Source organism: Bufo bufo, chromosome 3, assembly GCF_905171765.1.
Source record: "Bufo bufo chromosome 3, aBufBuf1.1, whole genome shotgun sequence".
NCBI lineage: Eukaryota > Metazoa > Chordata > Amphibia > Anura > Bufonidae > Bufo > Bufo bufo.
This window is the reverse complement of record NC_053391.1, coordinates 200355039-200382747: the sequence shown is the minus strand read 5'-3', so window position 1 is coordinate 200382747 and position 27709 is coordinate 200355039. Positions and strand designations below refer to the sequence as shown.

The 27709-nt window shown below is 49.6% G+C and overlaps 2 protein-coding genes across 3 annotated transcripts in view; one reads left to right on the top strand and one right to left on the bottom strand.

Moving 5' to 3' along the window:
• The window catches only part of CAPZA1 (capping actin protein of muscle Z-line subunit alpha 1), a 58779-nt gene extending 40282 nt beyond the window's left edge, over nt 1-18497 (bottom strand). Inside the window, exon 1 of the mRNA XM_040423880.1 lies at nt 18337-18497. Within this exon, the coding sequence (XP_040279814.1) occupies nt 18337-18375 (39 nt within the window). The 5' untranslated portion in view covers nt 18376-18497. The remainder of the gene's footprint in view (nt 1-18336) is intronic.
• Nucleotides 18498-18718: 221 nt separating this feature from the next.
• Nucleotides 18719-27709, top strand: part of ST7L (suppression of tumorigenicity 7 like) — a 144248-nt gene continuing 135257 nt past the window's right edge. For both annotated transcript variants that reach the window (XM_040423877.1, XM_040423878.1), the window contains exon 1: nt 18719-18911. In XM_040423877.1, coding sequence (XP_040279811.1) covers nt 18743-18911 — 169 coding nt within the window. In that variant the 5' untranslated portion in view covers nt 18719-18742. The remainder of the gene's footprint in view (nt 18912-27709) is intronic.

The following is a 27709-nucleotide window of genomic DNA, read 5'->3' as shown; positions in this document are numbered from 1 at the left end:
GCCCGTCTGCCGAACGTCAAGGCGATCTCTGTTAGACGGGTCCTAACACTAAATACTACCTGTTATGCGCCATAATAAAATTCAGGGAGTGTTGGACCCACATGCATGTTGGATCCACTCTGCCTTTTTCCATTTTTTTGTGCCAAAATGGCCTCCATTACAAGGGATGCAGGTACCAACAAAAAATGGAAAAAGGCAGAGTGGATCCAACATGCATGGGGGCCAAAAAGAGCTGAAGAGGCAATTGCTGCTTCCTGATCATCCCTTTTAGAGCCTGTTCACACGTCAGATGCTCACGGCTTCGTGCCATCAAATGGAACTAAACCGCACGCAGACACCTGCTGTGGCATCAAGTGGCAGCTGTCCACACACAGCGCCAAGAAGGGACGTGTCCTTTCATGGCACGGTCACGGCTTTCAACCGCTGCTGTAGCGCTGCCTGCCGTTGAAAACAATGAGAGGCAGACACCACGCACCCACTGCTGAAATTTTGGCACAGAGTCTTTGCCAAAATTCAGACAGCAAATTCCACCACGTGAGCGCCCCCTTACAGTGATTGACCCCTAGCAGTTGTAAAATGTGGCAGCAATCACTGTGAATTGACAACCCCTTTAAAGAGGACCTGTGTATTCCTCATAATATCACAATTCTGGAACATGCACCGTTCCGCTGTAATCCTGCTATAAATGGATGATCATATTGACGGTAGGGGGAAATGCCCCTTTATGGAATGGTAACACCCAGTTGTCAATTTATTCATTAATTTCTATTATTCCACGGGGAATACAAAAACGAACTAAAACAGGCAGAACCTTTTAAACATACCGGTAGTTTCAGGTGACTTTTCAGTACTGAGGAATTACCGTAAATGATTTCTGGCCATTATATGACTAGAACGTGCCATTTATCGGCAGTTCTCCACTCTGCAGGCTCCAACACAGCTTCAGAATGGGTGGAGACCAGCTGCTATGATGTCTCCCATACACTGCACACACACAGAGAAGAGAATACCCTGCTTTCCTACCTCTCATCTATACAGAAGCATGGAGGACTATATAGAGCAGTGCTACTGTCTTACCCCAGTGCTGGATTCACAGCAAAACACTTACTAGAAGCTACAGCAACATCTCTCTCTCTCTGTTCCCTCCCTCTCCCCTTATCTATACACTTAAATGGGCAGCAGCTGTAACCTGATCTCTCAGTGAAGCCAAAAACCTGGTTACACATTTTATTAGTGTATTCAGAGGGAGTGATCATTGCAGGAGACAGGGGGAGATGGAGAGGGGGGGCTAGTAGTTATAGAATGAGGTATTCTTCTGTAATGAGAGATAAGAAATGTTATCAACCCCCCCCCTCAAAACCCATGATGTTTAATGATATTTTAACACTGACAACTCAAACAAGATTTCCTGCATTTCTCCTAAAACAAACTACTACAAAGGTCCAACTGATAGCGGTGTTAGTTGATCACTATCACTCTGGATCAACTTGTAGGATGACAGGCCGAACTGGATGGACAAATGTCTTTTTTCGGCCTTATGTACTATGTTACTATGTTACTATGTTACTCATAACTGCCAGCAATTCCTCAATACTGTGTATTGGGTAGTTCACCAAAGGTAAACCTCTTTAACCTCTCTAACCCATTAACTTCTCACGGCCTATAGTGCAGGCATATCATGAATGGAAAGGATATTGGGTTTCAAAGGACATGTCTGACTGATGAAAACTGTTTGACACGGGCTGGTTCCGGACGTTACCGGAAAGCCCAATTGGCCCCATTGACTATAATTGGGTCTGGCGGAGATCTTTCTGCAAGTGTGAAACAGGCCTAACATGTCTGTGATTCCGGGGTTATCCGGAAAAAAAGATATTGATGACCTATCCTCAATATCATATCTGCGGGTGTCTAACACCCGGGATCCCCTCCAATCAGCTCTTAGAAGAGGCCCGGCACTCCATGATCACCACGGCCTCTCCCTAGTCTAGTTACATCACTGTACATCGGTGCTATTACAATGTATGGCGCTGTGCTTGGCAAGCTCCTGGGCGGCCACAGCAGAGTCTATGCACCCCTGTTGATGTGATAATGATGACCTTTCCTCAGGAGAGGTCATCATTATCTTTTCAAGGATAACCCCTTTAAATGAATGATCAATTTACAAGGTGTCACAGCCACTCCTCGTCAGTTGCAGTAAGAAAAAGCTGTCAGAACCTGCAAAGACAAAAAACTTTTCTTTTCTTATCTGTCATAGGAATGACACACAGACCGGTCCCCATTTCATATGGCCTTTCCTATAAAGCGTTCTAACCAGGTAGAAGATAATGAGGAACTACCACCCTCACCGGCTTACAGATAGGGAAGTGTGTCTCATACGCTATATTACTGAATGTTTGCAAAACACACAGCGACATGAGACGAAAGGGAGCAGTAAAAGGAAACCACACCCTGCAATAATGCCAGGAGGCTGATGGACGAGGAGTCAGACAATGTGCCCCACAGAGTGTTGTGCCCTGTGCACTCCACAGTAATAACACGCGTGACAGGCGCTCATCAGATTCACCATGCCTGCTGCCACATTTATTTCATATTGTACTTATACAACGCCAACATTTTCCCACTATTCACTACATGTAAGTATGCTCAGCTGAGTATGCCTATGTATGGAGGATCGGGAGAGAGAGAGAGAGAGCGCCGTCGGCTGAGCATGGCTAGGTATGGAGGATCGGGAGAGAGCGAGAGAGAGAGCGCCGTCGGCTGAGCATGGCTAGGTATGGAGGATCGGGAGAGAGAGAGAGAGAGAGAGAGCCGTCGGCTGAGCATGGCTAGGTATGGAGGATCGGGAGAGAGAGAGAGCCGTCGGCTGAGCATGGCTAGGTATGGAGGATCGGGAGAGAGAGAGAGCCGTCGGCTGAGCATGGCTAGGTATGGAGGATCGGGAGAGAGAGAGAGCCGTCGGCTGAGCATGGCTAGGTATGGAGGATCGGGAGAGAGAGAGAGCCGTCGGCTGAGCATGGCTAGGTATGGAGGATCGGGAGAGAGAGAGAGCCGTCGGCTGAGCATGGCTAGGTATGGAGGATCGGGAGAGAGAGAGAGCCGTCGGCTGAGCATGGCTAGGTATGGAGGATCGGGAGAGAGAGAGAGCCGTCGGCTGAGCATGGCTAGGTATGGAGGATCGGGAGAGAGAGAGAGCCGTCGGCTGAGCATGGCTAGGTATGGAGGATCGGGAGAGAGAGAGAGCCGTCGGCTGAGCATGGCTAGGTATGGAGGATCGGGAGAGAGAGAGAGCCGTCGGCTGAGCATGGCTAGGTATGGAGGATCGGGAGAGAGAGAGAGCAGTCGGCTGAGCATGCTAAGGTATGGAGGATCAGGAAAGAGTTATCGGCTGAGCATGCTTAGGTATGGAGGATCGGGAGATAGGTATGCTCAGCCGACAGCTCTATCTCCAGATCCTCCATACCTAAGCATGCTCAGCCGATAGCTCTCTCCCGATCCTCCATACCTAAGCATGCTCAGCCGATAGCTCTCTCCCGATCCTCCATACCTAAGCATGCTCAGCCGATAGCTCTCTCCCGATCCTCCATACCTAAGCATGCTCAGCCGATAGCTCTCTCCCGATCCTCCATACCTAAGCATGCTCAGCCGACAGCTCTCTTTCCCGATCCTCCACGCATAGGTATGCTCACGCAACAGCTCTCTCTCCTGATCCTCCATACATAGGTATGCTCAGCCGACAGCTCTATGTATGGAGGATCGGGAGAGAGAGCTGTTGCGTGAGCATACCTATGCGTGGAGGATTGGGAGAGAGCTGTTGCGTGAGCATACCTTTGTATGGAGGACCGGGAGAGAGAGCTGTTGAGTGAGCATACCTATGTATGGCAGATCGGAAGAGAGCTGTCGGCTGAGCATGCTTAGGTATGGAGGATCGGGAGAGAACTGTTGGCCAGCTTTAGGCTGTTATTACAGCTTCATACAAAAGTCCTGCATAAAAGTGCATGGGAACTTTATTGTACTGTATGAAATCAGGTTCAGAGGACTTTCTTCCATTGCATTATGCATAAATTCAACAGTACAATATTACAGCATGCTCCATTAGATGCCTGTGTATACAGCTTTTCTCTGAGAAGTGTTGCATCTAGGGGAGAATAGACCCGTACGTGGATCACTGTATGGAGGCCTTAATTGCATTAACAGGGTTTACAGGTTGTTAGAGGTTATCCTGTGCCAGATATCAGCCACCTTCAACACTCCAGCTGCTGTGAAACTACAACTCCCAGCATGCACACTTACTCTGCTGTTGTTCTAACTCCCACAGACATGAAATGAGGATTCTGGGAGTTGTAGTTTCAGAAGAGCAGGACTGCTGGGGTTGCTGATGCCTGGTCTATCAACAAGATAGGAGATAACTATTAGATCGGTGGGGTCCTAGTCCTATCATTCGGAACATCTCATTTTCATGTCCTGCCATTATACTTTTTGTGGCAGGCTGCTGTGGCTTCGCAGTGTTTGCCTCTATTCCCTAGTGTAGGGGTCAGCAACCCCGGGCACTCCAGCTGTTAAACTACAACTCCCAGCATGCTCCATTCAATTCTATGGGAGTTCCAAGAACAGCCAAGCAAGTGTGCACGATGGGAGTCGTAGTTTCACCACAGCTGGAGTGCCGGAGGTTGCTGATCCCTGCCCTAATGGTTCTGATTTAGGAAGAAAAAAATAAATAAAAACATGCGTAACCTCAAGCTTGCACCCTAATCAAATAAATGGGGAATCGGTCACAAAAAAAAAAATGAAATAAAATCAGTACACCCTCTGTATGCAACTCCATACATAGTTATCCTATGGAACTTGCCACAATTTTGTTTGTCATGTGAAGGTACAGTGGAGGCCTCATGGAAACCTTTGGTGGGCCTAATATGGCACTGTACAAAAGGCATCCCGAATACAAGGGGGGAGATTTATCAAAAGTGGTGTAAAGGAAAACTGGCTTAGTAGCAACCAATCAGATTCCATCATTCCATCAATGTCCAATCCGTTTGTTACACCTGGAGGTAAGCCCCTGCCAGAGAAGTCTCCTGTCTCCCCATCTAAAACACACGCATGCTCGGCTGAACTGGATGTGTATGGTGGAGCTGCTTGTTTACAAACTACTGCGGGGAGATGCAAGTGTACGGAACGTCGCTGCTGCAGCCAATCACTGTCTTCAGCGTCAGACTGTATACCGGCATGTCAACAAGTGGTGGTTGGAGGACTAGACCAGCACTGGAGAAAGGGGGAGTAGAAGATGATTTTTTTTATTGCATGGCTTGTCTAAGGTTTTTAATTACAGTATCTTGGACAACCCCTTTAAGGCTCTGCTCACATGACCACCTTTGTAAGGAATTGTACAGTGTACTACACTATTCTATACTGACCATAGACATCATCAGGAGAACGGCTGCTTATGGATAAGTTTACCGTATCCACCGAAAGAGATGTGAGCACAGCCTAGCCCGACTAGGAAAAAAGGGTACAATGGGAAACCACACATTGCTTCTCCTTATCTTAGGTAAAACTGTCTGACCGGTTTGGTAGGGGGATGAAATGAAGAAGAAAAGAAGGAAAAAAAAAAATATCTAAATTTCACATTCTTGACACAAAGAATGTAAACTGTGGGATGGCGAGCTCACAATCAGTGATCGCCTCCAGACAAACGGAGCGAACAAAGTGGGGAAGGAATATTTACCAAAACGGGCACAGGTCCTATAACAATTCTGGTGCATGCTTGGGAGGTCCGTGCGCCAGAAAATGAGATCTACAGCAGCATCGAGCGCAGGCGTGTTTGGCTAAGCCTACACGTCTTTCAATGGGGAGAGAGGAGTCTTAGTGAGAAGCCCACAAGAGTACATTTCCAACTAGGATTAATGCCAGTTTCTTGACTATATTACAGCGAGTCGGGCCCCGCCCCCCCAGCCAAGCCCCGCCCACTTTCAAAAAGAGGCAAGAAGTGTAAATAGTTGCAAATTGTAGTGAAAATATGGAGCGTGCCATCAAAGTGAATACACAGGCACCAAACACCAAGGATCTTTATGGATTTGCTTCTTTGTGGAGCGGATTTTATTTTTGCAATTTTATTAATAAAACTTTTTTTTACCCATGTAACAGTCCCACAAGGGGACTTAAATAGGTGATCTTTTGATCGCTTCTATAATTTCCTGTACTGCTTATGCAGTACAAGACAATTCTACACTGCCTGGCCAAAGTCACACACTGTAATATTTAGCTTGGATTACGGCACGCATTCGCTGTGGCATCGGTTCCACAAGCTTCTGCAAGGTCACAACATTTATTTCTGTCCAGCGTTGCATTCATTTTTCTCCCAAGACTTCCTTGTATTGGGAGATTTGGACCACTGCACAATACCTTCTCCAGCACATCCCAAAGATTCTCAATGGGGTTAACGTCTGGACTCTGTGGTGGCCAATCCATGTGTGAAAATGTCTCAAGCTCCCTGAACCACTCTTTCACAATTTGAGGTGTGAGGTGAAACGCGCGTCGAGGTCTCGCGCTCAGGGCCTGTCATTCATCTCACCACCATGTCTTCAGGTACGTCCCGTCATTAGCACGGTTCCACACTGCGTACAGGGCACCCCTGTATGAATCCACATTGGGTCCTCTGTACTTAGGCGCACGTTAGTATTTTGATTCCGATTGTGGTACCTATACTATTCCGTGTATGTCAGCTACGGCTTTGGGCTTACCATATTTGGTCTGTGGTACCCTGTGTACTATACCCGAATTGGGGAGACCATTATATGCGATACCTATCTGGTTATCCCAGAGCTTTAGCTTCATCTTTTGGTCGTACCCATCTGTGCCTTATATTGCGCAGTTCCATGGTGGTGTTCTTGATGCAACTGGCCTTGTGCTTCTCCGTGTACTGTATAACATCCTGTTGTTCTCCATATCTTTTATATTTTACAATAAATGATATTTTTTGATACAATATTCCACTTGTTTGGTTTTTAGTTTACTTTGGATGTGGCACAAGTGGTTACTATAGCTGTCTAAATTGACAGAGCTGCCTTTTTGTAGGTTAATAGCTTTCACAATTTGAGCCTGATGAATCCTGGCATTGTCATCTTCGCATATGCCCGTGCCATCAGGGAAGACAAAATCCTTTGATGGAATAACCTGGTCATTCAGTATGTTCAGGTAGTCAGTTGACCTCATTCTTTGGGCACATAACGTTTCTGAACCTAGACCTGACCAACCAGGAGGCTCTTACCCATTTGCTTATTTAAATCCAGGTGGTGGCCTTTTTTTTGGCAGTGTAAACTGTCAGTGTTAGGGTCCATTCAAACGCAAAACACGGAAACCGGCTGTGTGTGCTGCACAATTTGTGGACTGCACATGGCCGCAACACTAATACAAAATGCCTATTCCTGTCCGCAACAGAATAGGACAATCTCTCTCTTTTCCGCGGAACGGAGACACAGATGCGGCCAGTACACTGTGTGCTGTCCGCATCTTTTGTGGCCCCATTGAAATTAATGGGTCCGCACCCGTTCGGATGCGGACTCATTTATATGGCCGTCTGAATGAGCCCTTATATTGACATTCACCAACAGGCAGCATCACAACAGGATACACTGAAGGCAGGGCTGGGGCCTTCCGTAGGCTTCAGACTGCCGTGCAAAGACTTTGGCATCCTATGATGTTATCTGCTGATGGGAGACAGAAGGAGTCCACTACTTAGCTGCCGCAGTCACTATTGACTGCATCGCTGGGGTTAAACCGCCTGGATCTGCGCTTCTGCCGATCTGAGCCGTTAAAGCAGGAGGCCGGCTGTAATGTGAGAGCTGAGCCTCCACCCTCATATGAAACCCGTACAGCGCTTAGAGACTGCCATACAGATGTGTATGGGTGGTCACGAAGGGGTTAAAGTGGTATACTGGGACTTGCCTATTAATCTATCCTTAGGATAGTTCATCTAAATCAGATCACTTACAAGGGAGCATGGCTGCAGTAACCAGACACTGCCCACTACATAGTGTACGGAGCTGTGACTGATGACCTAAACTAAAGGGCAGACACAGCAGGCAATCAGCAGGGACGAACCTTCTGTTGCCGATAGTTGCGTGCTCATAACAGGAGGTGAAAGCTGCATTTACATGTAGCAATCACCAGCACTGCATGGGGCAAGCAAAGGCTCATGCCATACACATTCATTGTTTCTGGGGAGCAGATCTTGCTGTCTGAACAATGACTTAGTTGACTGCATCAGCAATGCTTCCACCCGATGAACGAGCTTTTGCTCATTCGTCGGATGATTGGCTGCAATTTTACACAGGACAGAGCATAGGCATTCCTAGAATCACTTCTTCCCCGCTAACTGCCATAACCAGTGGTCCCTGTAAATGGGCCTTAAAGGGATAATCCCATCTTCGACACTGATGGCATATCGCGAGGAAATACCATCAATGTCAGATAGGTGCAAGTCCTAAAGGTGGGACTCACACCCATCTCCAGAACAAGCCCCCTCAAGCGTGGCCACCCTCCATTCACCAGTGAGGGACTTCTGAGCATAGCCAAGCCCACAGCAGTGACTGGAGAGGTGTCTCCCCCAGAGGTTGCAATAACGCCTGTACAAGCGTCAGATGCCTTTACAGGCAGTTTTACTCCCTAAAAAACGTCTGATGCGTATGAATACGCACGATGATTTCACCGCCACTCATGAGCTCACTGAGCACTGTGAACGGCACAGGCAGCCCAGACATCCAATCACAAAGCTCGGCACAGTACAGAGATTTGTTATTACAGAGGAGGCTGCTGATTTGTCAGTATCCACAGGCTGCCGTGCCATTGGCCGATCCTCTCACACCCACCTTTTCCCGCGCGCTAAACACACAGCAGCAGCCATTCCGCGCCATTGCCGGCTGCTGATGAAGGGAAAGCATGGCGGGAATGGAGCCTCTGCGGAGCAAGGACAATGAGAGAAGTGTCAGGCTTGTGATGTCACACCAGAAGTGCCCTGCAGGGAGCGCCATGTGGAGGTTTATCAAGGGAAAACTAATAGCCAAGAGGCTAAAGAAAACCCTGCTTCTTATGTTACATCAGAACTTTCATTTGATTCCTCTTATATCTAAACACCAAAAGAAAAAATTGAATTTTAAAAACCTGCTGTTTCTCTAGATGACCTTATTTTGATAGTGGTGTTAATAGAGTCTCAAGGGTCTATAAAAGCAGATACCCTATGTTTATAAACCTTTGGGACTCTATTAACACTACTATCAACATAAGGTCATCTAGAGAAACAGCAGGTTTTTAAAATAGTAGTGTTATGTTGATAGTAGTGTTAATAGAGTCTCAAAAGTTTATAAACATAGGGTATCTGCTTTTATAGACCCTTGAGACTCCATTAACACCACTATCAAAATAAGGTCATCTAGAAAAACAGCAGGTTTTTAAAATTCTATTTTTTCTTTTGGTGTTTAGATATAAAGAGGAATCAAATGAAAGTTCTGATGTAACATAAGAAGCAGGGTTTTCTTTAGCCTCTTGGCTATTAGTTTCTCTATGTAAGTACCCTGGACCAGAGGCCCATTTTCCCGTATGGAGCACACTTTCCAGAGATCACAGAGAAGACTATAGGGTACATTATACTGGCTACAGTCCGATATACTGTGTATAAGACTGTCCTATAACTGCCTCCTGTACATTCGTCCCAGACCCCACCCAGTGCCACCAGACCGCTCCCTGCCGCAACCACCAGACCGCTCCCTGCCGCAACCACCAGACCGCTCCCTGCCGCAACCACCAGACCGCTCCCTGCCACAACCACCAGACCGCTCCCTGCCACAACCACCAGACCGCTCCCTGCCACAACCACCAGACCGCTCCCTGCCACAACCACCAGACCACCACCGCTCCCTGCCACAACCACCAGACCACCACCGCTCCCTGCCACAACCACCAGACCACCACCGCTCCCTGCCACAACCACCAGACCACCACCGCTCCCTGCCACAACCACCAGACCACCACCGCTCCCTGCCACAACCACCAGACCACCACCGCTCCCTGCCACAACCACCAGACCACCACCGCTCCCTGCCACAACCACCAGACCACCACCGCTCCCTGCCACAACCACCAGACCACCACCGCTCCCTGCCACAACCACCAGACCACCACCGCTCCCTGCCACAACCACCAGACCACCACCGCTCCCTGCCACAACCACCAGACCACCACCGCTCCCTGCCACAACCACCAGACCACCACCGCTCCCTGCCACAACCACCAGACGTCCCTGTTCAATTCTTATTGCATTGAGTTTTGCACAGTCTACCGCTCCGATCCCTACGTGACAGATTTGGTGTTTAAAGAATGATAGGGATTCAGTCTTCTGAGAGATACATTTAAAATGGTCAAAATCAGCTAATTCTGCATGGAAGACATTATAGAGGAGACTGGTAATGGTTTCCCTGCATGAATAGCAACCCCTTAATGTTATATAGGCCTAAGTATTATTTATATATATATATATATATATATATATATATATATATATATATATATATATATAAATAAATAACTACAATTTTGGTACTCCTCCTCGGCTAAAAAATACTCCTCAAAAATGGGCAGAGGAGTATTTTTACTTTTCTAGAAAAAATGTAGTGCGTGTGTGCCCATTTGCTGCTTTTCATCTCTGGTGCACAACAGGGCAGAGACGCACCTAATTTATTAAGAGGCATTAGCCTCTGTATTGTGCATCTCACGGCAGTTTTGTTAAATATCCCACATAGGTTTTTGCTTGTGGTTTTCTGCACCTTTGCGTTTTTAGCGGCATTTTTTGGGGTAAAAAGGTCCAGATGTCAGCTGAAGAGCTATGTAAAATATGGTGTTTTTTTTTTTACAACTGTCTCTATAGGGGAAAAATGCCATGAAGAAAACAGTGCTTCCTTCTCCCCTGTGGTGCTGAGGAGAAGACAGAGCGCGCTCATTGTTCTGATACTAGACTGCGCAATAGCGAAGCCTAGTATCGAAAAAAGGCAAATCCTGGTATCGAGGTTGATACCAGACAAAAGTATTGATTGGGTATCGAAAATTCGATATCCGAAGCAACCCTAGGCCCCACACAAAAAAAACACCATGTCCTAATCTTGTCCACCAGTTCTATAGAGGGCAGGACGTTCCGTTCCACAAAATGCGGAATGCACACGACCGGTATCTGTCGTATTCTGCGGACCGCAAAACAGGCAATGGTTGTGTGCATGAGGCCTTAGATGTACAATGGGAGCCTCCGGCCAACAGATGGGTGATAGAAGGATCGGGCTGTTGGCTTTCAACATGCCCAATCTTTTCCTTCTCACGGAGGGGTGACTGGCGGTGGCCATGTTACAGCTTCCCATCGCCCGCCCGCTGTCTGCTTCTCATATCACCGCCCGGAGCAGAGAGAAGAAGCCTCAGGCTCAGGGACAGCCTGGACAACTGTGGGTGCGTCAGTGTGGCACTTAACATTTTAATATTAACAATGGGGAGACAGTGTGTGGTGGGCATTTTTTACAATGGGGGGGGGGGGGGGGGGGGGGGGCCGATGCGGGGGACATGAAAATGGCGGCCACTTGTCTGTGGGGGACATGAAAATGGTGGCCACTGTGACAGTGGAAAAAAAACAAAAAACGGGTAGTTAGCTGGGTTGGCATGCTCTCATTTCATACTCAAAGAGACTTGGATAACAAAATGCCAGTCTGCCTGTCAACAGGTCAGTCAGAGTGACACTTGGATAATGAAATATCAGGGTGCCAGTCTGCATTTCAATAGGCCAGAATCTGACCTATTGAAATGCAGACTGGCACCCTGATATTTCATTATCCAAGTCTCTTTGGGAAACAATTGAGAGCATGCCAATCCAGCCAACTGCCAGTTTTCTTTCCATGGGGCAACCATGATAATAAAATAGCATCCTACTTATATACGCATTTCCTTTTAGGCCCGTTATATAGGGAGAACCCCGTCAGGGACTGATCTTGTCTTCATAGAAAAGACTGCAAGAGGTAAGTGTCCACGTGGGGGGGCAGAGGCCTGTAAGTGGGGGTTCTGGTTTGGAATGGCTATATAAGCAGGAAGATCCTATTTTAGTGTCATGGTTGTCCCATGGAAAGGATCTTCCTGCTTATATAGCCATTCCAAACCAGAACGTCAACTGAAGTGTAAAATAGATTACTGATTAAAGGGGTCTCCTTGATAGAAAACTAAGATTTGATAAGCGTTTCCTTTTCAGTGTTCGGATTTAGAACGTATCAATTTGGCCCGTTATATAGGGAGATATAACAGAACCCCATCAGGGACTGAGCTGGTCTGCATAGAAAAGCCTGCAAGAGGTAACTGTCCACACTGCCCCCATTGTCCTATAGGTGCAGGTCCCACCGCTGGGACCCGCACTGATATAGAGAACAGAGCCCCGAAAGTGAAGGAGGGCGCACTGCGCATAAGCAGCCGCCCGCCATTCATTTCTATGGGGCTGCCGAAAATAGCCGAGCGCTGGCTTGGCTATTTCCGCCAGCCTCATAGAAATGAATGGGAGCATGGGCAGTGCATGCGCAGTACACTCCCATTCACTTTCGGGGCTCCGTTCTCTATATAGGTGCGGGTCCCAGCAGTGGGACCTGCACCTAACGATATTCCCCTATTGTCCAAGATGGGAATACCCCTTTAAAAAATATAGTCCGGCCCTCCAATGGTCAGAGAGAGTGAAGTGGCCCCCGGTTTAAAAAGTTTGAGGACCCCTGTCCTAGAATAATTATCCTGATAGTACTGTCTATAGTCCTGGATGACTTCCCGTGGGATAATGCTATGTAATAACCCTGCTGACTGAGGCGGATCTACACAGAGACCTCCGCTCAGCTTTCCTCAGAGGACACTCCGTTTGACCTCTTTTCCATCCACGTCCATATCTAGTGTGGTAGACGGCGCTGTTCTGTCTATCAAATGATGTTTCTTCACATCTGTGGCAGGTCACTGAAGGGGCGGTGAAGAGGAGCGGTGTGCGGACACTTTAAGGCCTCTTTCACACAAGTAAGGTTTCCGTCCAGATGTGTAGAGAGCACACAGCATACGGACTGAATCCTGACCTGCTCACTTTAATGGGTCTGTGTACATGAGCGTTTTTCACACATCAAAAAAATATACATATATCGCAGCACGTTCTATATTGTGCGTTTTCCGTGCCGCTCTGGCTCCATAGGAGTGAATGGGGCTTGTGTGAATAACGGAAGGCACCCAGATGCAACGCGTTCTTCACTGATGGGCGCTAGGAGATGTAGATTTGTATTCTTCAGGTTTTTTTCATGCACATGAAAAACACTTCAAATACTGATTGCCCCCGCATGGAAAACAATAAATGCAATTACAGACAAAAATGACAATTTGCGTGCAAAACCATCAGTTTTCTCCAGAACCGATCCTGACACAATCCGTATCGCTCGTGTGAGAGGCCTAACAAGCCCCAACACTGGGGGAGTTTTATCAAATCTGATGTAAGGGAAAACTGGTTGCTATGGGGAACTAAGCCAATCAGATTCCACATTTCATGTTTCAGAGCTTCTTTGGAAAATGAAAGGCAGAATCTGATTGGTTGCTAAGGGGAACTAGGCCAGTTTTCCTTTCCACTAGTTTTAATAAATCTCCCCCTTGATACATTACAGCAGGAAGTCCTGGCCTATCTGCAGTTCTACATGGGGCGTCAGGCTGGATCTGCCTCCATAATACAGGAGCTATGACGTATCCGCATTAGAGCCAGTTTTGGAGGCTTTTTTTTTTTTTTTGAAAAGCCGAAAAAAACGGCATACCTACAGGATGCTGCAATATAAGGGGGGACGGACATCACAAACCCCAAAAAATGCCATAACACTGCTGTGCATGTAGACTTTTAGGCCTCATGCACACAGCCATTGTGCGGCTGTTCAGTGCATTGGGGACCGCAATTTGCGGTCCCCAATGCACGGGCAACGTCCATGCGGCGGCCAGGACAGATAGAGACCCATTCAACTTGAATGGGTCCGTGATCTGTCCGCACCACAAAAAATAGAACATGGACAGAAACACCACGGAAGCACTTATTCAAGTGAATGGGTCCGCATCTGTGATGCGGGGAGCACACGGCCGGTGGCCGCATATCGCGGACCCGCTTTTTGCGGCCAGAGCAACGGCCGTGTGCATGAGGACTTACAAACATTTTTAGTAGCAAGACCCCTTTTTATCAAACGTTTGTGTGACACTATTTTGGCGCACGGGCGTTTTCACTTCATCCTCACCACTTGGAAGTAGCGGGAACCGGAAATTCTGCTGCAGCACATTTACAATAATTAGCGCCTGGAAACAGGCATAAAACGGACCCCAGTCAGAGGATGCGGTAGTTTTTACTCCAGGCCCACAGACTACTGGAGGTGCGCTCATTTATAATGAGGCGCATACCTCTTCTTAAGTTAGGCGAATCCTCTGGCAATGCAGGGGAAAACAAAGACCAGCATAAAAAGCGGGTTTTTGTAAAAGACCCCCATTGCAGAGGTGGTGCCGTTCACTGAAATAAGAAGGGGCAGTTGTGATTACACTGCAGGTAGACACTGAAGAGGAAGCAGCACTTGCACAAGCGCTGGAGCCCTTTCAAGCAGTTGATCGGTGGGGGCGCCGGGGTCGAACCCCTGATGATCCGACATTTACCTAATCCTAATGTTAGCCCATCAGTATCGGAAAACCACACAATTCCTTTAATTAATCTGTCAAAAACAGGTCACACCCCCTCTCTGTAAACCACGTCCACTGTCAGCTTTTTGTGAGCATAGTAAATTGTGCAATTTGCGACTGCCTTTGATGGGGTTTTTTTGTTGTTGCAAATTGCGACTTTAGCGTTCCCGACTATCCCCAAGCAGATGATTTGTGTCGAATTTTAACATCCAATCCTTTTGTTCTGCTGCCTGGCAGAGGCCCGTAAATGACCCGAGTCTGCCACAGCAATTCTCCATTCTGCTTGAGGCAAAAAGGTCTCTGCAAGATGAAATGGGGCAGATTAAAGGGGCTGTGCCACGTATGAACGTTATCCACTATCCACAGGAGATAACTAATTAGTTGGGGTCTGACCCTAACTGTTCCCAAGAATGGGAGTCCCATGTTCCAGTCCTGATGGAGTTCTATTCATTCTCGATGGGACAACCAGAAATAGCTGTGTGCCGTCTCCAGCAGTCTCAAATGGAGCCTGCCGCTCTATCACATGGGACCCCCGCAGTCACTCCGCTATCCCCTATCCTCTTTCATACTAGGTGTACTCCGTCTTTTAGACTGTAATACTTAGCCATGCCCCCCCTCTTCTGGACAGTTTTCAATGGTGGTTTCTAGTGAGGCACAAAAAGTGTCTAAAAAACAGATACAATCCGCACCAGGATTCGGGGGCAATTACCATAGTAAATCTGCCCCAATATCTGCACCATGGAGAACATGAATTGTGAACAGGAACCAAAAAGCCGGGCAGAAGGTTTCTCCTTTGAACGTAAGGAATGTATGACATGTAGAAGCTCGCTCCGCTCTCTGATCACTAAAGCATCAGACACCAGAGTTTACCAGGTTACCGTTACCACCGGTTGTGAGCAGGGTAGCTGTACGGTGTACCAGTCACCATCTTGTGATAGATCACACTCCTGGCACTTGCTATATTTTGGTTGTCTCGTACATATGTATAAAGACCGGTACAATAGGACAGATATAGTGTAACAGAGGGGTGTCAGCAGGGGAACAAGGATTTAGGCAGGAGCAGGGGCACATGCAGGAAAATACCTGGTCCTGGGATCTGCCGCCATGTACCCATAGAAGCGGTTACAGAGTAAGGGCTCATTCAGACGAGTGCAGAACGGGTGCGGAGCCATTCATTTCAATGGGGTCACAAATGAAGCAGACAGCACACCCTGTGTTGTCCGCATCCGGAGTTCTGTTCCGTGGCCCCGCGAAAAAAGATAGATCATGTTCTATTTTTGTCCGCAATTGTGGGCAAGAATAGGCATTTTTATCATTGTGGCGGCCATGTGTAGTCCGCAGACTGTGGAACACACACGGGCCGGCTGGTGTTTTACCAATGCGCAATTTGCGGACCGCAAAACACTACGACTGAATGAGAACAAAGATTGGGTTTTCTTCAGTATGACAAGCAATGACCAGCAGTGTATCCCCCCCATGGGAAAATGGTCCTGCATGAAACTGGTCCTCGGTGCAAAAAAGGTTTGGAGAACACTATTCTGCAAGACTGAACTGAAAGTGGCCTCAGGTGACTTGGATTTAAAGATGTTGTCCGACACGACATGCCGGCTGCAGCCAATCACGGTCAGGTAAGTGATCACTTCTTGATCGCAGGTGTTGTAGTTCCTTTCCTCCTGGAACGGGACAACCCCCTTTACTTGTTGGAATAACACTTTGCAACACGGGTTTCCTCCCCACAGGCAACCCCCTTAATTTAAAAACTGCAGTCAAGCTCCCGATTTTTCTGTAGGACGCATTCACCACACTACCGGAAAATGGAATATTAATGGCGGCCGTTCAGATGTCGGTGGCTTTCTGGGATTTATTTTTAATTGTTTTTTTACAGGTGATGCCGACTGCCTCGTGTCATTACTGTCCCACTGATTTCAAGGAGAATCTGCGACACGGGGCGGGGGAGCGCCATGTCACTGCGAAAACCATGTGGAAGCCATGGCGGCGTAGCTAATCCATGGGCGGATCCGAGGCGCGAAAAGCAGCAAATCCGTGGCAGAAATCCACATCGTAACCCCTCTGTACGTCACTTCTTTCTGCGGAATCCGATACAGTTTCCTGATCCACAATGGATTTCTACCTGAGAGGTGTGGACATGCCCGAGCGATACCAGGAAGCCGCGAGAGGCTAAATAGGCACAACCTGATCCTACATTCCCAATGGGCGGCTGCGCTGTGGCAGGTGTATATGACAAGTTATAAGGCCAGGAAAGCATTCCTTATCCTGCGCTGATACGAAGGAAGCGGGTTCTTCTCCTTGGCTTCGGTTTCCTGCTCTATTATTAGAAGACACTGAGGGACGCAGAAATAAGCAGGGACTGGTCACCCTATAGCCGTGCCCTGTAATAAGAGAGTGACAAGCATGCTGGGGCCTGCGGGCGCCTACACCCAGCCATTAATAACGTACAAGTAAAAGCAGCGCACGTAGCACATCGGGGTCACTCATGTGACAATGACCAGAAAACCAAACGATCTCTGCCATCAGGTTCTGTCCTGCTCATGTCACAGCAGGAAAGTGTACGGCCCTGGAATCTGGATAGGAGATACCATGTTCAGCCTCAGTGATGTGCGGCTGAAGGTAATCTATCGCCCCCTGGAAGAAGCAAACGTGGCCTCCCACAATGTGAAGGAGAGGTAGTGACCAGTTAACAAAAAAGGACTCCATCAAGAGGCAGGAGAAGACAAAAGGATCATCTGCTTTGTTTATTTTCCAGAAACAGCGCCACCTCTGCCCATGGGTAGTGTGGGGTACTGCAGTCCAGTCCCATTCATTTGGGTGCAGCCCATGGAAAGACGTGGTGTTGTGTCTGGACGAGTAATAAAGCAGACACGTTATCCCGGTGAGGTGTGCATTTCCGTGGCTGCTGTACCGACGGCTCTCAGCTCGCTGTCACCTCTCGGATATGTCGGCTTAGTGACTACTTGCATTCCCCATGTAAGAACAATTCTGGAGGAGCTCTTCTTAGGACATGCCATTCCTGTATTATTTCTGCTAGAAGGCAGGAATGCATTACTTGCAGTCTGCAATGAAGGTCCAGATGGGTGTTACTAGCTGTGGGTGTGTCCCTGTCATCTATTTGGAACTCCATTGCAGACTGCTGGTAATTCATTCAGAACTTCTTGCAGGAATAATAGAGGAATGACACAACACAGAGTCACACGAGAGGCGACAGATCCTCTACAGGCGGTCAATACAAGGACCCCGGGTGGGCACAGGCTAAAAGGGGCATCACGACAGCGGGGCACAAAGTTTGTGGAACATAGTAGACATGACACCGGCGCCACAAATAATACAATATAGCATAGATGCTGCTTATCAATAGGTCCCCAGAGCCGGCAGGGTTAACGCGCACCGAGGGCAGGCTATGTACAAAGCCGCGGATGTAAACACGGCGCTGTCAGCCCGGACCCCCGACTACAGGCAGCCGCTAACCGGGCCCAGGCCGCACACACGGGGAGCAGCCACTGACGTGCACAACAGCGGAGGGAAGGCCAGCAACGAGGCCGGACCTCCACCTCCCAGAGCCGGGCCACCGCTGCCGCCCCACGGGCTATCTACCTTCTCCTCATCAGACACCCGATCCTCGTAGTCTGCCATCTTGGCTGCAACTGGCCCAGCCCCACTGAGAGGAGAGCGCAAAGCACCGCGGGAAGGGAGGGGGAACTACCGGTCCAAAGCGGAAGTGGGGATCCGGAGCGGACGCCATATTAGTGGAGTCACAGACTAGTTATTGGCTCCCGCGTCCAGTCAGCGTCACACCGGGACAGCCACTGAAGCGGCATGTAGTGAACGCTTCACTCATGGCTCTTGTCAGCCAGAGAACTCCCGGGACACGGTGACGGAATTCCACCCGTTCACATAGGAACGCTGCTGCCACCTCCCGGTCACCCCCGTGCTCGACCAATCACAAGCCGAGCCCCGCCCATTCCCCTGCCATAGAGTCCAGCGCTAGGAAACAACAAACATGGCGGAGGCAGTGAGCGCCGGCGCCTCTAGGCCTCCCCTCAGGACTCGGGTGAAGGTCTGGCTGTGCCGCTATCGCGCGTACGTGTGGCTGCTGCTCTTTGTGACGGGGCTGCTCCTTCTCTATCACTTCAGAGCGGCGCTCCGCCTCTACGAGGCTGTAGTGACCGGTGAGTTCTCCGCTTACAGCTGCTGGGCGGTGTGTTGCCTAGCAACGGGCCTCTAGGTGTGCAGTGAAGAAGACAGGGAAGCCCTGGTGGCACCACAGAGCCCAGCATGCCCTGCTCTTTACTGGATGTTCTAGTATAGGAGAGCTGCTGCTGACAGGTTACCCACCATGTTCCCCCAGTGCTGCTGCTGACCGGTTACCCACCATGTTCCCCCAGTGCTGCCGCTGACAGGTTACCCACCATGTTCCCCCAGTGCTGCCGCTGACAGGTTACCCACCATGTTCCCCCAGTGCTGCCGCTGACAGGTTACCCACCATGTTCCCCCAGTGCTGCCGCTGACAGGTTACCCACATGTTCTCTCAGTGCTGCCGCTGACAGGTTACCCACATGTTCTCTCAGTGCTGCCGCTGACAGGTTACCCACCATGTTCCCCCAGTGCTGCTGCTGACCGGTTACCCACCATGTTCCCTTAGTGCTGCCGCTGACAGGTTACCCACCGTGTTCCCCCAGTGCTGCCGCTGACAGGTTACCCACCATGTTTCTCTAGTGCTGCTGCTGACAGGTTACCCACATGTTCCCCCAGTGCTGCCGCTGACAGGTTACCCACCATGTTCCCCCAGTGCTGCCGCTGACAGGTTACCCACCATGTTCCCCCAGTGCTGCCGCTGACAGGTTACCCACCATGTTCCCCCAGTGCTGCCGCTGACAGGTTACCCACCGTGTTCCCCCAGTGCTGCCGCTGACAGTTTACCCACCGTGTTCCCCCAGTGCTGCCGCTGACAGGTTACCCACCGTGTTCCCCCAGTGCTGCCGCTGACAGGTTACCCACCATGTTCCCCCAGTGCTGCTGCTGACAGGTTACCCACCATGTTCCCCCAGTGCTGCCGCTGACAGGTTACCCACCGTGTTCCCCCAGTGCTGCCGCTGACAGGTTACCCACCGTGTTCCCCCAGTGCTGCCGCTGACAGGTTACCCACCGTGTTCCCCCAGTGCTGCCGCTGACAGGTTACCCACCGTGTTCCCCCAGTGCTGCCGCTGACAGGTTACCCACCGTGTTCCCCCAGTGCTGCCGCTGACAGGTTACCCACCATGTTCCCCCAGTGCTGCCGCTGACAGGTTACCCACCATGTTCCCCCAGTGCTGCCGCTGACAGGTTACCCACCGTGTTCCTCCAGTGCTGCCGCTGACGGGTTACCCACCATGTTCCCCCAGTGCTGCTGCTGACCGGTTACCCACCATGTTCCCTTAGTGCTGCCGCTGACAGGTTACCCACCGTGTTCCCCCAGTGCTGCCGCTGACAGGTTACCCACCATGTTTCTCTAGTGCTGCTGCTGACAGGTTACCCACATGTTCCCCCAGTGCTGCCGCTGACAGGTTACCCACCGTGTTCCCCCAGTGCTGCCGCTGACAGGTTACCCACCGTGTTCCCCCAGTGCTGCCGCTGACAGGTTACCCACCATGTTCCCCCAGTGCTGCTGCTGACCGGTTACCCACCATGTTCCCCCAGTGCTGCTGCTGACAGGTTACCCACCATGTTCCCCCAGTGCTGCCGCTGACAGGTTACCCACCGTGTTCCCCCAGTGCTGCTGCTGACAGGTTACCCACCATGTTCCCTCAGTGCTGCCGCTGACAGGTTACCCACCGTGTTCCCCCAGTGCTGCCGCTGACAGGTTACCCACCGTGTTCCCCCAGTGCTGCCGCTGACAGGTTACCCACCGTGTTCCCCCAGTGCTGCCGCTGACAGGTTACCCACCGTGTTCCCCCAGTGCTGCCGCTGACAGGTTACCCACCGTGTTCCCCCAGTGCTGCCGCTGACAGGTTACCCACCGTGTTCCCCCAGTGCTGCCGCTGACAGGTTACCCACCGTGTTCCCCCAGTGCTGCCGCTGACAGGTTACCCACCGTGTTCCCCCAGTGCTGCCGCTGACAGGTTACCCACCGTGTTCCCCCAGTGCTGCCGCTGACAGGTTACCCACCGTGTTCCCCCAGTGCTGCCGCTGACAGGTTACCCACCGTGTTCCCCCAGTGCTGCCGCTGACAGGTTACCCACCATGTTCCCCCAGTGCTGCCGCTGACAGGTTACCCACATGTTCTCTCAGTGCTGCCGCTGACAGGTTACCCACCATGTTCCCCCAGTGCTGCTGCTGACCGGTTACCCACCGTGTTCCCCCAGTGCTGCCGCTGACAGGTTACCCACCGTGTTCCCCCAGTGCTGCCGCTGACAGGTTACCCACCGTGTTCCCCCAGTGCTGCCGCTGACAGGTTACCCACCGTGTTCCCCCAGTGCTGCCGCTGACAGGTTACCCACCGTGTTCCCCCAGTGCTGCCGCTGACAGGTTACCCACCGTGTTCCCCCAGTGCTGCCGCTGACAGCTTACCCACCATGTTCCCCCAGTGCTGCCGCTGACAGGTTACCCACCATGTTCCCTCAGTGCTGCTGCTGACAGGTTACCCACCGTGTTTTCCCAGTGTTGCTTTTGACAGGTTACCCACCATGTTTTCCCAGTGTTGCTGCTGACAGGTTACCCACACACAGACATGGAAACAATATTTGGGGGCACTTATCAATCAATAATATTGGAGAGGTTACTCCTAGCGTCTTATTAGGTACCAGCAATAAGGAGCAACTGCTTCACTTTTCCATTGTACAAATTTTCACAACTGTCCCATAACAAAATCCAAAGTGCTTGTGCTTGAAGTGACAGGATGGCACAGTGTCTGCCAACCCCAGCGCTGGCAGATGCAGCTCCTCTGAGTAGTCGTTATGACACCTCACTTAGGCCTCATGTACACGGCCGTTGTACATCCGTTCCGTGCATTGGGGGCCGCAATTTGCGGCACTGGGGAAACACGCAATTTGCGGTCCCCAATGCACGGCAATGTCTGTGCGGCGGACGGGACGGATCGAGAGCCATTCAACTTGAATAGGTCCCGAGCCGTCTGCACCGCAAAAAAATAGAATGTGTTCTATGTTTTTGCAGTGCGGAGGCACGGACAGAAACACTACAGAGTGAATGGGTCCACATCCGTGATGCGAGGAGCACACGGCTTGTGCCATGTATTGCAGACCCGCTGTTTCCATGCCGCAATACGGCCACAGCCGGGCAACGACTGTGTGCATGAGGCCTCATGCTGTTTTCACACCTAAACTCCAGAATATTTCCAGATTATCAGGTCCGGAGATTTCCCAGAGTTGGCCGTTCACACACGTAGCTATCACCCATCGATGTTCCATGTTGGGTGTGTTCTCACTAGAGGATATATTCCAGGTGCCTGGGAAGGGGTGGGAAGTTTAGGCATGGCCACTGTGATTTTCTGGAACATTTACTGCTGTTTTCACGCATGCGCTCACTCGGACATAACCCGGAGTTAGTACTAGGACTTGGGGACAATTCTTGCAGATGTGTGCGTTCACACATACAGCCCCTACAGGTAAACTCCAGAAAATGTCAGGATTCCACTGTCTGGTCATGTCTGCCATGTCACTGGAGAGTAGCAGCACATGCCAGGCCACCTCTGCCCTTATAGGCATCCATTATGTGCCCCAGTAGGACAGCTCCTAATAATGCTGGCTGAAAGGGGGGGACATGACAACTGCCAGAAGTCCTGGTCCCTTTTCCTGCTGTCCTTTGCCTTCTTCCAGAATCAGTTACTGAGCAGAAATGTTCACACATGCCTCTAAAAGAAGCCATGACACATGGCCGCTTCCATGGCACAGCGGCTCCCATTGACTTAGAATGGGTTCTTGGTAGAAATGTTCCAGCTCCAACTCGGCCTACAAAATAAGAATATTATATCTTACCAATGTTGTATGGTCTGATTATACACTGGGTCTTGGCACAAGAGAACATGTAAAAATGCTCCCCCCATTGCCCTATAAAAAAGGCTCTCAGAGGCTACTTTGGGGTACTTTACCTCTTGGTGAAAGATTGTTAGACATGCCTCTACAGCACACTCAAACACATTTTGCCCAGTTGACAGAATTTGAGAGGTGGTGCATCACTGAGAGAAGCAGGATGGTCGTTTTCGAAGCATTGCCCACCATCTAGGCTGTTCTAACCTAGTTGTTAGGAGATGTTGGGAGCAGTGGTTATGTGATGGCGCACACACAGCGTACAGACTCTGAACAGTCAGACAGACCACCACTAGAGAAGATCGTTTGATCTGCAGACAAGCACGAGCGGTTCCCACAGTTTCATGCTCCACCATCCAGACAGAGGTGGCACCTTCATTACACACTCCTGTCTCTGGCTGTGCCATTTCCAGGCACTTGGCAGAAGGAAATTTGTTAGCTTGCAGTGGTGTCATCATGAACGAGACACCTGGACTGCTACGGACTGGAACCATATTATCTTTAGGGACAAATTCAGTTTCTGCTGGTGACCTAGTCTTCCCGCTCCGTGCCTGCTCGTCACAGTGTATAGTAAGGCATCGGCCTGCGCAGCGCTGCTCTTATCTTCACTGTGGGAGTGCCGCAGTGTTGCGGTGAAGATACCAGTGGAGCTGTGCCTTCACACATGGAAAGTTTCAGTTGATTCCAGCAACTCCTTGGTGCGTTATTTTTTTCTATCAATGAGTGTAATTATGCATCAGCCGTTTACAAAGGATGGGGAGACATACAGGAGTGGGAAGTCTGGATTGCTGATTTGGTGGTTTCCAAAGGGAAAGAACAGTGCAGCATGTGGTGCTTTTTACAAAGCTGACAGAATCTGTGACAAAACCCAGCACACCCCCATCATTAAGTCAGTGGGGTCCAAAGACAACTTTTCAAACTGGAGATGTTTAAAGGGGTTCTCCAGGATATTTATAAAAACAGTCCTTTCTAATGCCCAGTGGAAGGAAGATTGTTTGGTTAAAGGGGTTGTCCGGGTTCAGAGCTGAACCCAGACATACCTCCATTTTCATCCAGGCAGCCCCCTGACTCATGCTCCAATGCGCTCCCTTGCTCTTTTGTTTACGGGCGGAGGCTTCCGCCAGGCACTGGGTTCACTGACATCACCGACTCTGATTGGCGTGCTTTAGCGCTGCGCTAGCCGTTTTACTGGCTAGGGCAGCGCTAAATCCCGCCCATCAGTGCCGGTGATGTCACTGGGCTTCCTGGCAGCCCCATGGAGAGCCCGGTTTGTCACCGTATCTCCAGAAAATGCCTTTGCCCTGCGCGATTTAGCGCAGGGCAAAGGAAAGCATCGGAGCATGAACTGCTCCGATGCTCAAGTCAGGGGGGCTGCCTGGGTGAAAATGGAGGTATGTCCGGGTTCATCTCTGAACCCGGACAACTCCTTTATTACTTACCAGTCCCTCACTTGCTGATGCCGCCCTCTCCTGTAATAAATGCAGCTGAGCAGGAAAAGAAGCACATGGACATCCAGTTGAGACCTGGACGGAAGAGCCTGCAGCCTGTAAAGGGCTTGGCCATGATTGTGATGTTGATGGCTTAGCTTTAGGATAGGCCAGCAATATCAGATCTGTTGGGGTCTGACACCAACACCCCCGATCAACTGTTACCTTATAGCTCCAGCGCCAGGACTACACAGCTCCATCCATGGTGTAGTAGATGGAACTGCTACCTGCAGTGGAAATAATGGCCATGAAGTGTTGTATGGTTCCTTACTATGTGGCCGCAGGGACTCCTTATACCGCTGTGCTGGTGACTATACTGTAGGAAATCAGAGGCATGCGGTAGTAACATAAAGGCCCCATGTGCTTCTATATGTGTACAAAGTGGACCTGTAATATGGCTGTGTACATGAGGGCAAAAAGCTTCTGTGCTCTTCCTAACAACCAATCACATAACGTGTTTTACTTTTAAACCAGCCCTGGGAGAAGGAAAGCTGCAATCTGATTGGCTGCAGTGGGGAACCTCTGCACATTCTTGTGGAGGGCCAGTGATTGTGAAATCATCCACTTACAGCGGTGCACATCAGATACGTCATGGGGAGCAATTTACCGTCATTGCACATATTTCTTTCTGTACACCCTTTTAACGACTAATATCCTAATAATGAGCAGTCTTGGGACACCGGTCGGATTGTGGCCCTATCTTACAGATGCTGATATGAAATGTAGCAGGCGCCTGTGAATGAGCTGAATAAGGGAGTCCTTTGGTTTCATAACTGCACACGGCTCAGTACGCCACCTGCTGGCCTTTTGTTTGTAGTTACACCTTTTCGATCCATAGTGTTCTTTTTCTATGTATTTGGTCCATACATGCGCAGGGAAATGCGCCGAATGTATACATTAGATGCCTCCATAGCACTCAATGGGGTGAACGAATGCCAGAAGCGTGTCTTTTGATAGTTGGGCTGCAGAACGTCCTTTGCCACTGACTGGCTGCAGAATCTGGAGAAAATAGAGCAGCACCACAGTCACTAACAGACAAGGGAACATGAAATAAAGTGAAAGTGTTGGCTCATACCCCTCTACAAGACGCCAGCAGTTCCAGTATTGTGCCTTCATCGAAACACCATTTAGCTTCAGCTTCACGTGAATAATTTTTCAAGCAATAAAATCAAGTGCAAAACAACAATGACGCATACTACAAGTAACAATTCACCAGTAGTATCAAAGGTACTGGCACCCAGCTGGGGGTTTATGGGTAGGGAGCCATCTTCCATGTTGGATCGGCATTTACCAAGATGTTACGGTGCAGTGGAAAAGTTAGGGGCTGTTCACACAGCGCTTTTTCTTCCGGTGGAATTTAGGTGCAGATACTGTGCCGGAATTGTGTCCTTTACTTTCAGCCTCACATTCATTCCAGTGGGAGGCAACGCTGAAGATCGCGCTGCGAGAAAGTACATGTCCCTTCTTGGCGTGGTTGCGCCTTTAAGCCGCTGCTCCACTATCTTCAGCGCTGCCTCATTAAACGAATGAAGACACACTGTTGTCACGGTCCCTCCTGTGAGAGAGGTGAGAAGATCGGATAGACTTGCTGCATGTGAGGCTATCTGACAGGTCTCTCTGTTTTCTTCTATGTATGTTTGGCAGGATCTCGCCTCTCCTCAGGTGCCGCTCGTTATCAGTGATGAGGCTCTATTTAGATCCACCTCACACTGCTGACCATGTGGTTGATAGTTTCTGCTTGGAGTTGCTAGTGCTGGTTTGTCTTGGATCTCCTGCTTCTCTATACATCTCTAAGCTAAGTACTTGTTGCCTTCGCTGTTTCTTATTATCTTATTATAGGCCTCAGGGAGACGCAGGTTCCTTCATTCTGTAAGGAACCAGCTGTCTCATCCCCTGCTACCTATCCTAGGGCTCGTCAGTTTTAGCAGGGCTTTAGGTATCCGGTGTATGAGTATTTCCACCATCAGGATCTGCTCATACTGGCAGGAGTTAGGGAAAGGCCTAGGGATTACTAGGAGGTCACCATCCCTCTTCCTTAGCTTTTGGGGCCTAGATTGTTGTCTATTCGTTGTGGTGTGTATTTGGTGTTTTCCCTTCCCCTTTACCTGGTGACATTATCAACCGCCTAACCGTTATCCTTTGTTTTATCAGTGCAGCTATGGATACTGTTTCTGCACTGGTCGATCGTATGTAGGGGCTGTCTTTGGAGATGGATGACCTCCACACGGCCGTTGCACAGTTTCAGAGACCAGGCCTGCCCTGAACCGAAGATTGCTCTCCTGGATAAGTTTTCCGGGGAAAGTGACAACTTTGTTCGGTTCAGGGAATCGTGCAAATTATATTTCAGACTGCATCCTAGCCCTTCTGGGGACGAGAGTCAGAGAGTGGGGATTATTATTTCGTTGCTGAAAGGTGACGCTCAGTCTTTGTCTTTCTCTTTTGCCGACTGGTTCACAATCCCTTCAGTCGGTAGATGAATTTTTCAGAGCTCTGGGACTTATCTACAATGACCCAGATCGGGTTTCCCTGGCCGAATCTAAGTTGTGTTGCTTGCGGCAGGGAGAACGTTTAGCTGAGTCCTATTGCTCTAAATTTAGGAGGTGGGCAACTGATACGTAGTGGAATGACCCAGCTCTTCGTCGTCAATTTTGTCAAGGACTGTCTGAGAACCCGAAGGACGCCTTGGCATTGTACGCAAATCCAGAGTCATTGGAGGTGGCCATGTCTCTGGCGGTGCGTATTGGTAGACGCCTGAGGGAGAGGTCTAAAGTTCCTCTCGCTCGGCACTTATTATCATACAGGGAAGCGGTCTCTTCTGACACTCTGGGTAAAGAGACACTCGAGCTCGTGTCTGGTGATGAGCCAATGCAGTTAGGTCAGGTAACTACAACTACAACAATAAAAACTTTAGGGTTAAGAAAAGACTTTGCTTTTTCTGTGGTCAAGTAGGACATTTTGTTAACGCATGTCCTTATGTTAAACATCAAGATGAAAAGGGAAAAAAAAGTCCTAATGTGGCTAGTCCTCTTCTCACTCTTGGTAGTGTGGCTGGGGAAGTTGAGAATGTACTTTTGTCTTTTATCGGTAGTACCTGATTTCTTCTGCCTGCCAAGGTGGCGCTAGATTCCAAAACTGTGGAAATAGAAGTATTTATTGACAGTGGGGCAGGGGTTAACTTAGTGGATGGCCAGTTTGTCCATATGCATGGTTTGACAACAAGCGCATTAGACAAAAATATTTCTGTGTTTGCGATTGATTCTGCGCCTCTCTCTTAAAAGTGTCTGGTGCAGGACATTCGCCTGCACCAGACAAATGGTGCAGGACATTCGCCTAAGAGTCCATTCACACATCCGTGTGTGTTTTGCGGATCCGCAAAACACGGACACCGGCAATGTGCATTCCGCATTTTGCAGACCGCACATCGCCGGCACTTAATAGAAAATGCCTATTGCGGACAAA